Source organism: Polyodon spathula, chromosome 29, assembly GCF_017654505.1.
Source record: "Polyodon spathula isolate WHYD16114869_AA chromosome 29, ASM1765450v1, whole genome shotgun sequence".
Lineage (NCBI taxonomy): Eukaryota > Metazoa > Chordata > Actinopteri > Acipenseriformes > Polyodontidae > Polyodon > Polyodon spathula.
The window spans coordinates 18,242-34,319 of record NC_054562.1 but is presented as its reverse complement, the minus strand read 5'-3'; the positions used below and the strand labels follow the sequence as shown (position 1 = coordinate 34,319).

The window sequence follows — 16,078 nt, the reverse complement described above, 5'->3', positions numbered from 1 at the left end:
ATCTCCTGCGGCCCGGCCCCTCCCCTCTCCCATTGGCTACAAAGGCACTGCCGTGCCAGGGGATTGGGTTACGCTGCTGTCAGTCAGCAGGGTGGGCCCCGACTGCAGCTCGCTCATGATTAGTCAGGATCGACGTCACACACACACCCGCTCGGAAATCCCGTGTTGCGATTGAAGAAATCTCCTGTCATTCACTGATTGAAAACGCCCTCCCCGTTAGAAGAGATAGAGCGAATCCTAGTGACGTCAAAAAGCAGGCGGAACCGGGGAAAGACCAGACAGGGTCATTTAACAGAATACAGAATAATTTGCTAATATAATAATAATAATAATAATAATAATAATAATAATAATCATAAATACGTTGATATTTGACTGAAATGTCTACATTTATGCGTGTATTGATTGGTTATCTATCTATCTCCTTTAAAAGAGTGCTAATCACGCTTTTAAAAGCAACGTTTCTAATTCTTCCAGCATCGTTATCACTGCTCCCGTTTAAAGGCGCGCTAACACAATACAGATATTCTGATACTGTCACTAACTCCTGCTAAATAATGTTAAAACCAACTTTCTGTCTGTCGGGGGGGGGGGGGCTAGCTAACAGAATTTCTCACGTTCCATTGGCTCCCACGTTTCTCTCATAACACTATGTAACACAATTTTTGTTCCTGGGTAGTAAGTGTTATTTCCTAATTGCTTATGCCTCAAAAGTATAGAAAATGGCTATTATTCCCCACAAACTTTGCTTTTGTGACCAGGACAGTGATATTTTGAAATACTACTATTTCCAATGTGAAAACGGGAGCTTTTGTGTCTTTTCGTTCACATAAAGTCAGAAAAAAACAACATATGAATCCAAATTAACATGTATTTATACTAAAGTAATACAAAGATGACTACAAAAGATTTAGAAGTGAGTAGTTTTTCGAGATTTGTGATTATACTGTAAATTTACAGTATAATCATTATCGTAAAAAGTTTGTGGGGAATAATAGCCATTTTCTATACTTTTGAGGCATAAGCAATTAGGAAATAACACTTACTACCCAGGAACATAAAAAAAAAATGTTACACGGTGTAATCATACGCATCAAATCGCATTGCAGAAGCGCGTAGCGAACAATACGCTCCTCCGATATGACTCGACAGGATCTGCGTCAGTAAGCATGAGCGATCAGGTCCTGTGAACATAGTGCTGGTGTGAGAGCCCTAGAGCTCGGAACAATTTCCACTGGATAGCAATTGCGGCTTCCTATGCATTCGGACGCGGGACATTAGCTCAGAAATCGGGACTGTCCGAACTACAAGGGATCTGCTGGCATGTAACGAGAGGCTGTGGAACCAGTTTTAAGTAGCCCAGAGCTGTTTCTACTGTCAAAAACCAAATTTGAACCCCATTCTCCATGAGCACTGTGCTGTTCCAATGATTATCCTCCCCTCCCTCTGCAAGGTTCGTTCAGGTCTCAGTGTCGTAAATGGGTAGTAAAGCACTGTGCTGTTCCAGTGACTGCCCTCCCTCCCTCTGCAAGGTTCCTTCAGATCTCAGTGTCAAGAATGGGTAGTAAAGCACTGCTGTTTCAGTGACTGCCCTCCCTCCCTCTGCAAGGTTCCTTCAGATCTCAGTGTGGAGAATGGGTAGTAAAGCACTGTGCTGTTCCAATCACTGCCTTCCCTCCCTCCCTCTGCAAGCAGATTCATTCAGGTCTCAATGTTGAGAATGGGTAGTAATGCGTTCTCGGGACAGGGTGAGTGCGCACACAGCACTTCAGGAATCATGTCTTGTCACTGTACAATATGTACAACTATAGCTATTGAAGCTCAGGGGGACTGTCTGAATCGTGTTTGGTGTTGCTGTATAATATATAAAACTATGCAGATTGAAGCTCAGGGGGACTGTCTGAATCGTGTTTGGTGTTGCTGTATAATATATAAAACTATGCAGATTGAAGCTCAGGGGGACTGTCTGAATCGTGTTTGGTGTTGCTGTATAATATATAAAACTATGCAGATTGAAGCTCACTACATACCAGTCAGAGAATTAAAACAAACAAAAAAAATAACACAGTACAATACCAGTACAAGTTATTTATTTAAAAATAAAAAAACCCACAATATTTAAACTTAAATACAGGACATGCTTACTAAAACAAAGAGACCCCAATGTGAAACTGAACTAGGGTTAGTGAAGTCTGCCAGGTTTACAAACCCCTTTCCCCTCTCCTGCACAGTAAAACCTGAATCTTCACAACACCTCAGTTATCTGGTGCAGCCCCCAGCCTCCACAGTACAGTCCCGTATGCTTCAGTTACATTTAAAAAGATGCACTTTGAATGAGAAAGTCAAAATGCAGCTATATCTCAATTATCTAAAACCAGGGGAGGGGCGCTGGTGTCGACCTTGGACTGCGGAGAACAGAGATCCACAAACCCAAGCAGCTGTTTTTCAGCCCGATCGACACCAGTGGCCTGCGGAGAGCTGAATCCAAATCATACATGGGTTTGTGCGGCACTATCTAAAACAAATCAGTTTCACAGGTCGATAATCGGTTTGAATAATCAAGGCTAATGCACAAGCTATGGGGCCACTTTCTCTGCTCCCCGGATCACTGTGGATCTGAACATTGTTTCCCTATATATTTTCTACTTTGAATAACTTAAGACAAAGCAGCTTCATTCTCATGCCGCTGGAACCACCAGGAGTAACTCTGATTGCAATTATTAAACTAAAGGAACGGTATTTAGATACGTGTGTATTAAAGCGCTTTCCAGTCAGCAGCATCTCGCGATCGGCCACTTTGTGTTGCGTTTTCTTTTCCTGGCAATAGAGAAAAGATCAGAACTGTTCACATCTCAGTGATGAGCAGAAGCAGAGAGGATGGCACTGAAGCAGATTCTATCATTCTTGGGGAGCGTACTTCTTCATAGTGGTGAAAACACAGTCCATGCTAAACAAGGGCTTCTGGGAACTGCAGAATGGAACGAAAAGGATTATAAGCTGTGCCAATTTTCGTTGTTTGACCCACAGCAAATATTTTCCCCAAACTGTGTAATGGTTTCTGGGAACTGTAGTCCAGAGCATGTGTGAACTTGCGTGTGTGTGTGTGTGTGTGTGTGTGTGTGTGTGTGTGTGTGTGAGTGGGACTCTGTTGCAGGGCTGGCGAGGGAGCTGTAGTCCAGGCAGGACACTGCACTCAGAGATGTAGTCTCAGGGTTTGCTGTCCGATTCTCGCTTGACTTTCAGGAACTCTGCCATGTTTGAGAAGTACTTCTGGTTGGCTTCAGCAACTTTCTTCTCGGCAGCTTGAGGGTTAACGATCTCCAGACCCTGCAGACCAATCAGGAGATTAGAAAACAGGGTTAAGAACAAACGTTACAAAAACGAGGGGAGGCCATTCGGCCCATCTTGCTCGTTTGGTTGTTAGTAGCTTATTGATCCCAGAATCTCGTAAAGCAGCTTCTTGAAGGATCCCAGGGTGTCAGCTTCAACAACATTACTGGGGAGTTGATTCCACGCCTGACAATCGCTGAATAAATGGACCGCTAAGGGTTAATGGCATGATCCAGGTGGACGGGTCAAAGTAATTCCTCCAGCCTAAAAAGAGGGGCATTGATTTACAGGGCTCATTGTAAATGAGAATTTGTTAATTGACTCACCTGGATAAAGTCTATAAAAACGCTAAATGATATAGTTAACCCGAGACGAAAGGTGGTAGAGTAGTTTAGAACAGAAGGTAGAACTGTTTCAAACTTCTAAACTCATGGATCAGCCCGTCAGGTGAATTAGTGGGATCCACTGGAAACATTCAAAACACCCAGTGAAAGAACAGCAGCGTGCTGTGGCGCTGCCCGGACAGCATCCAAACCCCAGAATGAAGCGCAGTGCTCAGCCTGACCTGTAGGGGGGTGAAGGCCACACTCGAGCTGGTCCCAGAAGATCGGTCTCTCACTGTGGACTTGCCTCCATATACCATGCTCTGCTTCTGCAACGTGCGCTGAGAGAGAGGGGAAGAGAGACAATACTAATCAATACCCATCTGGGACAGGGAGATCACGATCAACACACAAGAGAAGCCAAGCTTTACCCAAGCATTTTGCACTACCAATGTAAAGTTTAATTAAATTTTGAAGTGCCCAATTATTTTATCTGCTCCCCAGTTTAGAACGTCCCTCGCTGCAGCGTTTCCCCACGCAGCTAGGGAGAACTGAAGGTTCATTGGGAGTCCTCTGTTCCCACGACCGAGCCAGCTTCCTCTTCTACACCCAGGGACTCGAGAGCAGATGTCAGTGAGCTACCAGTCTCTGGAGGACAAAGACCAGCCCTGCAGGTGTCCGTTCTGAGCTCACTGGGTGCCTGCACAGCAGGGGTTCATTGTAGCGCAATGACGAGAAACAGCCCCCCTCCCTCTGGTATCCCAAGTGAAGACGAGCGACTTGGCACAGCCAGGAACCTGCGCTCCCGACTGCGAGACTCACCCTGCACACCACGCAGCCCTGCTTTTACCAGAGGAGCCACTCTGGGGCCCCTTCGCTCACAAAATCTACTGCATGCATTTTAAAGAAGGATGGTTATCCATTCAGGGGTAATAAGATATTAAAAGTGAGCAAGTAGGGGGTCTGGTAGTTACTCCAGGATTGCGGTTCAAACAGTACAGTGTGATCATACGACCGGGGTTCAGCGCGCGGAGCACAGTGCGATCATACGACCGGGGTTCAGGTCCTCAAGTTCCTTTAGAAGACCTTGACATCTGACAGTGGGGTTGGACCAGGTGTCAGTGGTACAATGGGGTTCAGAGGGACTGGTCAGTCTCTGGGGTTACCTGCAGTGATTTGGAGATCCTGGCCTTGGTGACCTCGTTGACCTGAGCCTGTCTGACTCGGCCGCTCCCGGACTTGCCTAGCTGACCCAGACTGAAGCCCAGGTCCTCTTGGTAGGCATCCTCTTCAATCTGCAACGAGAGAGAGATCGAGAGCACGAGAGAGAGAGACAGACAGACAGACACACAGAGTGAGAGCAAAAGAGAGAGAGAGAGAGAGACAGAGCACGAGAGAGAGCGAGCGAGAGACAGCAAGAGAGTGAGAGAGCTTTATAAACTTATAGCACACAAACAAAGTTTTCAAACGAGAAGAGGCCATTCAACCCATCTTGCTCGTTTGGTTGTTAGTAGCTTATTGATCCCAGAATCTCATCAAGCAGCTTCTTGAAGGATCCCAGGGTGTCAGCTTCAACAACATTACTGGGGAGTTGATTCCAGACCCTATTCTCTATGTAAAAAAGTGCCTCCTATTTTCTGTTCTGAATGCCCCTTTGTCTAATCTCCATTTGTGACCCCTGGTCCTTGTTTCTTTTTTCAGGTCAAAAAAGTCCCTTGGGTCAACATTGTCAATATCTTTTAGCATTTTGAATTTTCAGACATGACTATCAGCGAATAACAATGTACAACAACAAGAGAGAGGCTTTAGCACACTTAAGACAGAAGCACACAGCATTGTGTTAATGCTTTAAAAAGCTACATGTGATCAGTGAAGATTTCAGATTCCTGCCACCTGCTCACTTTTAAAATGACAAATTATTTCATTTGCATTCGATGCGACATCAACTGTAAACGACAAGGCTATTCAAATTGTTTTCCAATCAAATCACTACGTGTGGAAACAGAGTTGTTGTTTGATGGTGGAAAGACAAGATCTACACCTGACCATTTTTTCTTTTTACACTAAAATCTAGAACAGCCCTCTTTTAGGACTCAGTGATCCATCAGTCTGAAAGCCTTAAATGCGAACTATTACTACCGCTCAATGAATTTCTCACAAGGATTGAAATGATTGCGTCCTTATCTCAAAATAAGGCAGTGCGTGAACGCGGCAGTCTGGATAGGAGGGGTGTGCTATGAAGACAGCCGTTTAGCTACCCTGATCCCAGACAGACAGACTGACCTCAGCAAAAGTCATTCGGTTGGCTTGCTTCCTGATCTCAGTCAGACCCAAGCGCTCCTTCATCTTTCGATACCTGAGAGGAGAGGAGACCGGAGTTGAAACCCCCTTGTAACCGTAATTCTAATTGACCCCAGGTCTGGGTGGGGGGGTGATGCTGACCTGCGGCCCCCTCTCTTCTTTCTCTGCCCGTCCAGGGGGGCTGGCAGCGGCTTCACCTGCTTGACTGGCGGGGGCTCCTGCCACTTATCAAACTTCCTCTCGATCTCCTCCTTCAGGTCATAACCCACCTAGCAGAGACAGGACAGCGAGACAACACAGAGCTTAACTAAGAGACAGCAAGACTCAACACAGAGCCCTTCTAGCAGAGACAGGACAGCTAGACTCCGAGTCTAACTAGCAGAGACAGCAAGACTCAAAAACAGAACTCAAAGTGACTACAGCGAAAAAATTCCATAAATCTCAACTGGTCTTAGTCATCTCTCTAAATGTCCAGTTTTGAAAGAAACGGCAAACATGTATTTATTTTAAAACATGGTATCTGTCTGATATAAATCAGGGGTCTCCAGCCCTGGTCCTGGAGGGCCCCTATCCAGCAGGTTGTCTAGGTGTTTTTACATCATCAATGGCTAAAGACCTAAAAGTTACTTTCTGCAATCTGTATTTAATTATTGTCACAAACCGTATTTGTAACTAAATTTCTCAGTCCTGATCATTACAATGATGCAGGCGTGCCACTGTTCAGCTACAATTACAACAGGAATTGACGCCAGCTCCGATACCCATCGGCAGCTTTGAGATCTGTGGCAGCAGCCTCACCTTGCCATCAGTGCTCTCGTGAAAGCTGTCCACCCGCGCAGCCAGCGTGCACTTCGCCGACACCAGCCTCGCCGCTTTGCGACGCAGGTCCTGGAAAACAAAACCAAAAGGAACGGCACTGGAGTAGGGAGGCGGCCACATTGGTAAAGGAAGTTCAACCATGTTTAGGGTTACCAAAGGAGTCCCTGTTCACTGAGACAGCACAGGCTTTTCATCCCCCACCCCAATGCATTCTGGTACCTTTCACTTGTTTCTCGTCTTTATGCGAAGCAGGACTACACTTACCAGAATGCATTGGGGCGAGAGTTAAATCTAAACATGGCGTCACATGGCAACGCCAGCCATGTTGGTAAGGGTTAACTAAAATGGGACTTCATTGAAGGCAGTGAAGGGAGGCCATCTTTGTGAAGGTTTCAACTGATCTTTACTATGAGAAGTGACTGTAGGGGAGATGCTAGACAGAGTCTTGCCAGCACCAGGGAATGAAGAACGTCTCTGTGGTAGAGGTACAGAATTTGGGTTAGGGTTAGGGTTAGGCATATTGTAAATGGGGGAGGGGTTTCGTGTGGTAGATAGATAGGCAGGCAGCCTCTTACCGTGGGCAGTGCCTGCACGATGTCGCTGTGGTAGATAGATAGGCAGGCAGCCTCTTACCGTGGGCAGTGCCTGCACGATGTCGCTGTGGTAGATAGATAGGCAGGCAGCCTCTTACCGTGGGCAGTGCCTGCACGATGTCGCTGTGGTAGATGTATCCGGTGTGGGGGAGCAGGGAGGTGGTGCTGAACCCGGACAGGGATCTCCTCTGGGCTCCCAGCAGCATCAGGTTACAGGCCGGCATCTTGGACAGGTTCTCCTCTGGGCTCCCAGCAGCATCAGGTTACAGGCCGGCATCTTGGACAGGTTGGTCAAGCCTCCTGGGGGGGGGGTGGGGGGGAGGGCGTGAACAATAGAGTCCCTTGTACTCTCTCGTCCCGCCCGGGGGGGGGGATCTCTAGATCTCGTCGGGCTGACCCCCCCGACACTATATCTCGTGGGGACCTCCCCCCCGAACACTATATAGAGCCTTGGCTCTCGGGGGCCCTTGTGATATAGAGCAGGGAACATGAGAGAGCAGGAAGAGGGGGGTGACTCTATAGGGGGGGCTTGAGATATAGAGCAGGGCTGGGGGGGCTCGTGATATAGAGCACGGCTGGAGGGGGGGCTTGTGATATAGAGCAGGGAACATGAGAGAGCAGGGCTGGGGGTGGGGGGTATAAAATAAATGTCGCGTGTGAAAATAAATTGGACCTGACAAGCCCTGAATAAATGGACCACAAAGGGTTAATAAATACACTACAGGTAGCTTGCTGGACAGACAGACAGACACTGTGTTTAGGTACCCATGATTTTGGCAGCAGATGAGGCCCCCACAATGATTGACAGGTTGGGCGCGATGAAGGACATTCTGGACTCCACATACTCGTAGATCCTGTGCTTCGATTGGTTGAGCTCCAGGGCCATGTCACAAGCTTCCACCAATCGGATCAGCTCATCCTCCGCCAGCATCGTACTGACAGAGAGAGAGAGACAAATAATGAGATTGCACCAACAAAATCATTCCACACTTTCAAATTTCAAATCTTGCCCATTTCACACGTATTATTATTAATATATCTGGTACTTCACAGGGTTACAGAAAGTTCTCCGTTTGCTTGCCTTGCCTTCCAGGAAGTCTGTTACTGCTTTACTTCCTTGGTCAAATCAAATCGTGTTTCTGGCTGAAGGCAAGATAGTCAGCAAGAGAAGCAGCTACGTGATTATTGACAGGAAAGCAGCCAGTGAAGACGTTTGCACATTCTTTTTAAAACTGCACTTTCGAGGCGTGTACAATGAATGGATTTACTGCACTCTGTCATCTACATTTGCCAAGGTTCAAAACCATTGCTCGCTTTAAATCAACTCTCCAGACCCGCCTGTTCTCTCTTGCTCTCTGTGCTCTTTAAGCCTGATTAAGGCTATTAGCTGCTGTGTTGCTGCTACTATTTCATGTATTATGCTGCTATCCTGTATTCTGCTCTTTCCACTGTATTTAATGCACTATTTCATGTATTATGCTGCTATCATGTATTCTGCTCTTTCCACTGTATTTAATGCACTATTTCATGTATTATGCTGCTATCATGTATTCTGCTCTTTCCACTGTATTTAATGCACTATTTCATGTATTATGCTGCTATCCTGTATTCTGCTCTTTCCACTGTATTTAATGCACTATTTCATGTATTATGCTGCTATCCTGTATTCTGCTCTTTCCACTGTATTTAATGCACTATTTCATGTATTATGCTGCTATCCTGTATTCTGCTCTCTCCGCTGTATTTAATGCACTATTTCATGTATTATGCTGCTATCCTGTATTCTGCTCTTTCCACTGTATTTAATGCACTATTTCATGTATTGTGCTGCTATCCTGTATTCTGCTCTTTCCACTGTATTTAATGCACTATTGTATTTAATGTATTATGCATTGTTTTTACTGTATATCATGTTTGATGCATTTCTCTGTGTTTGTAGTATTATAGATTTTCTTGTTACTGCATCTTGTAAAGCACTTCGTGATGGTGCTCCTCTATGAAAGGCGCTATATAAAATAAAAATTGATTGATCGATAAACAGCGTAGTATTTTACTGAGCGTTTAAATGAAAATGTCTAGTTTTATGTTTTAAAGTTTTAACTACACCTCGCCCAGCCCGGCCAGCTCAGCCACACCCAGGGCAGGCAGTGGAAATGAGGCAGGAGCCCGTTCTGTCCAGCCTCTCTCTCGCACTCACCCCTGCGTGGTGGACGCCGTCACGCTGACCACCATGATGGTGGCGTTGGTCAGGATCTGCTGCAGATTCTCGTTGTTCTTGCACTTGTCCAGGTTATTCCCCAGCTCCTGAGGAAAGGGAACAAAAGCAAGAAAGAGTTCCAATCCGAGATCTGTACCGACGACTACAGGCAAACCTGCGGATCACGGAATCTGCAGGCTCCCACGAGATTTCCCTATATTTTGCAGCTTCGTCGTCATAAACAGACTGCTGAAGTGATCTGAAATGCATCAGTTCGGTTCTGGTTTTGTTAAATTAACAGATGTTTTGTCTTCTTCAAAAAGTAGGGGTTCATTAAAAAGATTGGGAAAAAATTTTGAAAACGTGGCCCAACACAGAGGATAACGTAATGTTTGAGTTTCTAAAGATTTCAGAGACAAATGCTCGACAAACAATCTATGCTTCCAACAATCAATACTTCCAATTTCATCACAGCAATTCATCGCCTTCAATAAAAACAGCCTCTTCACAATACCCAATTAGTCTGAACTGTGTTTGCCCTGTTTGGATGATGCATTGACTGTACGATGTGTTGGTTTGAACTGTGTTTGGATGATGTATTGACTCTAGGATGTGTTGGTTTGAACTGTGTTTGGATGATGCATTGACTGTACGATGTGTTGGTTTGAACTGTGTTTGGATGATGTATTGACTCTAGGATGTGTTGGTTTGAACTGTGTTTGGATGATGCATTGACTGTACGATGTGTTGGTTTGAACTGTGTTTGAGTGATGTACTGACTCTAGGATGTGTTGGTTTGAACTGTGTTTGGATGATGCATTGACTGTACGATGTGTTGGTTTGAACTGTGCTTGGATGATGTACTGACTCTAGGATGTGTTGGTTTGAACTGTGTTTGGATGATGCATTGACTGTACGATGTGTTGGTTTGAACTGTGTTTGAGTGATGTACTGACTCTAGGACATGTTATTTCTTGCTGTCTTCTCTTGCCAGGACCCCCATGCAAACGAGCTGCACATCAAGGGTTCTATCCTGGCTAAGTACGTACATTTGAAAAAGTGAAAGCTACCACAGTACAGCTTACAGAACCCTGCAATGCTACCCTTCACAGCGTGCGTGTGTTTGTACTTATTGCAATGTGCTGTACATTGTGATAAACTGCACATGCAAAACACATTGTATTAATAAATAATCAGTAATCAATAAGTCAGGGTAGCTGCGTCTCGACCTCAAGACACCGAAATCGTCCGCCACGCGATCGTCACGTCTGTGTGAAGTGTGTTTCAGACGGACAGGAGTGCAGTCGGTGTTCCAAACCGTTACTGAAAGAACTCCAAGCAGTTTTAGCGCAAATGTGTTAATTTATGGATGGTTTACATTTGGTTTGATATTTCATAGATGTGTTTAAAAAGGTGGCCATAAAAATAAAAATTTTCTACAATTTAGAATTGGTTTTCAGGTAAGCATTTACACATTTGTTGCATAATCCAGGAGATAATAATCAATTGACTTTTTCTGCTTTAATAAACAATGTTTAAAATCACGAAATCTCTATTTTTAGACTGTGAAATAAGCTATTTTTACTGTGAAAAAAAAAAAAAAAAAAAAAAAGCAGCCCTAATTACACTGTACTTCTAGCAGGCTGTGTGGTCCAGTGCTTAAAGAAACGGGCTTGTAACCAGGAGGTCCCCGGTTCAAATCCCAGCTCAGCCACTGACTCACTGTGTGTGTGTGAGAGACCCTGAGCAAGTCACTGAACCTCCTTGTGCTCCATCCTTCGGATGAGACGCCAAACAAACGAGGTCCTATTGGAAGAGACTCAGCCTGACTCACTGTGTGTGTGTGAGAGACCCTGAGCAAGTCACTGAACCTCCTCGTGCTGCGTCTTTGGGGCGAGACGTTGTTGTAAGCGACTCTGCAGCTGATACATAGCTCACACACCCTAGTCTCTTGTAAAGTGCTTTGTGATGGTGGTCCACTATGAAAGGCGCTATATAAAAATAAAGATTATTATTACTTGTGAGCTGGATTTGAATCCAGGGAGAGGGAGGGGGTCTCACCTGGACAGTCCGGATGTAGTCCAGCGAGTTCGGCACCAGCGATTCCAACTCCGGGAAGCGCTTGGAGTACTTATCACGAACAAATTTGTGGATGATATCTGAGAAACAAAGAGAGTTTAGAAACCTTCCAGTCTCTCAATCTACTGCGATCTTACTGACCGTGCGTCTAGATTTACTGTGCTCTGAACCAAAAGGCTCTGCTCGGTTACACACGTGTAGAGACAGGGACAGGCAATCTGTAGGGACGAGAATTTCAAACTCCAAAGAAGTGGTTAAGTGAATAACATGCTAGACATATAATCAGGTCACGTGTCAAATTTCACTCAACGCATATTTGAATGTATTAATTTATCATCAGCAGTCCACCGCGTATCTGACTGCTCTAGAGCCACGGGTATTATAAAAAGGAAGGGGTTTGGCTATTGCCTCCAAGTAGCTTTTTCTGATTGGTGCATCATAATGATTGACATTGGGGCGGGTTTTGTTCTCGTCCAATCTGGCGCTTCACTGGTGCGTGTTCATGCTGTAGCAGGTGTGGTATGGTATTCCAGTCCTCAAGCATTTTTTCTGACTTTATATTTAATAAAACGGCATCTCTAAATAAAGGAACCAGCCAAAGCCACTTGGGAAGTATTCTGAGGAACCAGATTAGAAAACTGTGGTATTATTATTATTATTATTATTATTAGTAAATTTCATAGCAGACTCCCTTATCCACAGCGACTGACAATTGTTACAAAATATCACATTACAAGTTATCACATCATAAAATCACAGAATGATTTCGATAAGAGCAACTACAGAAAACGTGAACACAGATCGCAGTATCAAATCAAATACGAGAGACAGCGAGTTATAGATAGGAGCAGTGGTTGAATGCAGCAAAATCTGAAGCAGTTGTCCGTCATTCTCCACAGTCTGGTTTGGGACAGTTCACTCACTCAGCTCGTTATCAATCTCCACAGTCAGGTTGTTGGCATCGACAATCAGTCTGTACTCTGGGTCGGCTTCAACAGGACCGGTCACTAGAGGGAGACAGAGAGACAGGATACAGATTATTTTATAAAACAGTGCGCTCATATAAATCAAAAGCAGAGCTATCTGGACTTCATCAAAAAGATACAGGATCTCCCTCAAATCTCCCTAAACCTGTCCTTGTGCTACTATGACGTCATTGTAGAGACAAATTGTTTTAACCCTTAGCGGTCCATTTATTCAGCGCTTGTCAGGCGCGTCGGGTCCAGTTTATTTTCGCTGATTAAAAGTAATTTCATTCCCAGTGAAACAGGTTTAAAAGGCCCTGCATATCAACAGCACACTCAGCCCTGCATCTCCAGCCCCACCGCTTGTTCGCTGTATTTATCACATCTCTCTTCATAGACGTGCATACTGATCAATCCTCTCCTGATCACTCGATTTATCACCAAACTCCTCAATAATGCGATCCCAGTCATTATTTTATTACTGTAACATCTCAAATCTCTGCAAACGCCTGTAACAGCAACAACAGTGACCTCACAGAGCTGGCGGAACAGGAAAGAGACAGTAACCTCACAGAGCTGGCGGAACAGGAAAGAGACAGTGACCTCACAGAGCCTGGTAGTTAATCACAGGATTGTTCCATTTTACAGAGAGAGAGAGGAGAGACAGAGACAGCAAGAGAAATATTACACACATACAGTGCACAAAGTGCTATGAAATGTTCACAAATAGACTGATTCGTAGTTTTGAAAGTGGCGACCAGTCAACCTTTCTCACTGTCTGCCTCCACTATTCCACTTCTTGTACCCCTCGTGTGAACAGCATGCTTTATAACCTCGGAAACGTCTTACCTTCAGAGTTGGTCCGTTGAGTCTCGACATACTCTCCAACCTTCTGCATGATGTCTGAAAACTGGAGACAAAGAGGGAGTCAAGAAAAACCTGCTCAAACTCCTGATCATTTCAATATTAACAACAGACTTCATTGAGGAGAGTTCTGAACCCCAGGACTGGGTGCAGCAGCAGGGCTAGCGTGAGTTTCTAACCCTGCTCAAACTCCTGGCTCCTGATCATTGCAAATATAATAATAATAATAGACTTCATTGAGGGGAGCTCTGAACCCCAGGACTGGGTGCAGCAGCAGCAGCAGGGCTAGTGTGAGTTTCTAACCCTGCTCAAATGATCATTGCAATAATAATAATAATAATAATAATAATAATAATAATAATAATAATAATAATAATAATAATAATACTAGACTGCATTGAAGGGAGTTCTGAACCCCATGACTGGGTGCAGCAGCCTGTATTTAAAATAAATAATCAATTTTTGGGATAGCGAGCAAATCCAGCGTCCTGTGATTGGAGTGGTCGTCTGGGAACACCTGGAATCAGCAAGCCATTCAAATAAGAGTAGACTGAAGCATTTATGGTTTTGCAGGTTATTAGCAGGACCTTCAAATCAATCCTGAACCAAACTGGAAGCGTGTCGGGATGCCAAGATAGACTTGGCATTGCGATATATTTCTGTTGAGTGCTCTGCTGCTTCCTACCCCCTTGCTGTGCCTCAGCTTGGCGATGCTCGTGACGCTCTCCGCTCCGCCGAAATCCGTCTCCATCTCCTCCTGGATGTCCTCCAGCTCCGGGCCGCTCTCCTCCCCCAGCCCGCTGCCTCCATCCCCATCTCCTCTCTCCTCCTCCTCCTCATCACGCGCTTCCTCGAGGTCAGCTAAGAGCTCATCCGCCAGAGACATCCCGACAGGTCCTCACACGCACAGGGGGGTCCTTCAGAAAAATAAGAAAACTAATTCCGATATCGAAAGTCACGTAAACACAGTTTTTCTGGAAAATGTATCGGAATATTTCCGAAAGTCCGTTTTCGCAAAACAGCACCTATAAATTTCCGATTAAATTCCAAAAACTAAAAAGGGGTTAAAAGGCTCCCAGGGACTGGCGTTGGATCCAAAGGTTCTCAGGGAGAATAAGAGATAACGCCACTGGACTCAAAGGGTCTCAAGCAAAACGAAGAGAGATATGAACAAAGAAGATGACAAAAAAACTAGATGTATGGACCTTTTGGGGCGCCAGAGGTCTGAAGAATGCACTGAGTTCAGAGGTCGTCACACTAGACTACACACACAAACACTAAAATTAAATATATGGTAACAGAATAATGTGTTGCACCTTTGCTATTGGTTAAATGGCAGAGAAAGAGGAAGTGGGCCATCTATACAGAAGGGTATTTAATGTCATGCAAACATTGTAATGTCGAGTATTGTGTTTGTCCTGTACCTGGGACCAGACTCCCTGCAAAATTTCAATAAACCTAACAACTGATTGAAGAAAAAAGGACTCTCTGCATTTTCCTGAATCTACTTACTCACCATCCTTTTTTTTTTAAGCTATTTGTTAATAGCACATGCTGAAGCAGCAAACGTTCTCCAGCTTTAAAATGACGTGATCACTTAAAATAATGCATGCAAAAGAAACTGGTAATACAGACCAGGTTGAGCTGCAGGGAAGGCTGATTGCCCATTGCAGGGAATCTGAACAGAGGTGTAGGGCAGTAATCTTTGAATCCGAGACCTGACAACGATAACGCTCTCTAGGATTGGTCCCCATTCTGTCGCAGAAATGTCCGGTCTTCAAATCGCACTTGCGTTACTACAGTACTTTGCAGGCGGAAACATCCTGCGTTTTCCGAAAACTTCAATCCAAGTGGACAGCTGAATTCTAAATTTAGATTCTCTATTGTGCAGTTTCGTTCAGTTTTCGGACCGATCAAAACTGCAATTCACAGCACTCTATTCAAATGAGCTTCTCACGGCGGCAACAAATTCATTGAAGCCAGCGTTTGTCAGTCAATTAAAACTGGTAATCACAACAACGCTGTCTCTAAAATAAAACTCCAAGTCCTTCGAAATGAACTGAAGGAAGAAACCGACCCTCGACCCTGCTTGCAGTCCGACCCGCGTAAGGCGAGAGCTGGGCATCACACTGAAATATCCCGGCAGGAACACAACGGGAGTCCATGAAAGAAAGAAAGAAAGCAGGGGATACCAAACAAAACGAAACTACTGCAGCTTCACACTCCTGTATTCAAGGAATGCATGTTAGGTCTGCGTGTCCAGAAGGAGATTGTAACACACGACAATGTAATGCAACTTTATCTCAGTGAAGACAACTGAGCATAGCTTGACTTGTTGAATTACAGTAAATAATAAAGCCTGGTAATTATATTTCATGGATGGAAATTAGAATCCTGTTGCAAAGCAGTTTCAGCCATTTCAGGTTTCAACACACACTTGGTTAGCGGGTATGCAACAAGGTCAGGCGTGTCACAAACTCAGTGGACACGGGACTGGATCAAACCCGCTACGCAATGGGAGTCCTAATTCCAGACCTGGAACAAGGGGTATATTATTATTGGTAGCCTGAAAGATTGATTTTGGTAGGTGATTAGTGTGATCTTCAT

General features: G+C 44.8%; 1 protein-coding gene across 1 annotated transcript; it reads right to left on the bottom strand.

Annotated features, from left to right (window-relative positions):
* Positions 1-2,073: 2,073 nt before the first annotated feature.
* prpf31 (PRP31 pre-mRNA processing factor 31 homolog (yeast)) lies at positions 2,074-14,409 on the bottom strand. Its single transcript, XM_041232323.1, is given in 13 exon segments — positions 2,074-3,327; positions 3,896-3,994; positions 4,820-4,948; positions 5,937-6,009; positions 6,096-6,223; positions 6,753-6,842; positions 7,465-7,602; positions 8,109-8,301; positions 9,564-9,670; positions 11,625-11,722; positions 12,566-12,649; positions 13,457-13,517; positions 14,157-14,409. Coding segments are annotated over 13 exon segments (1,521 nt in total). The 5' UTR covers positions 14,358-14,409; the 3' UTR covers positions 2,074-3,207.
* Between the last annotated feature and the right edge of the window lie 1,669 nt (positions 14,410-16,078).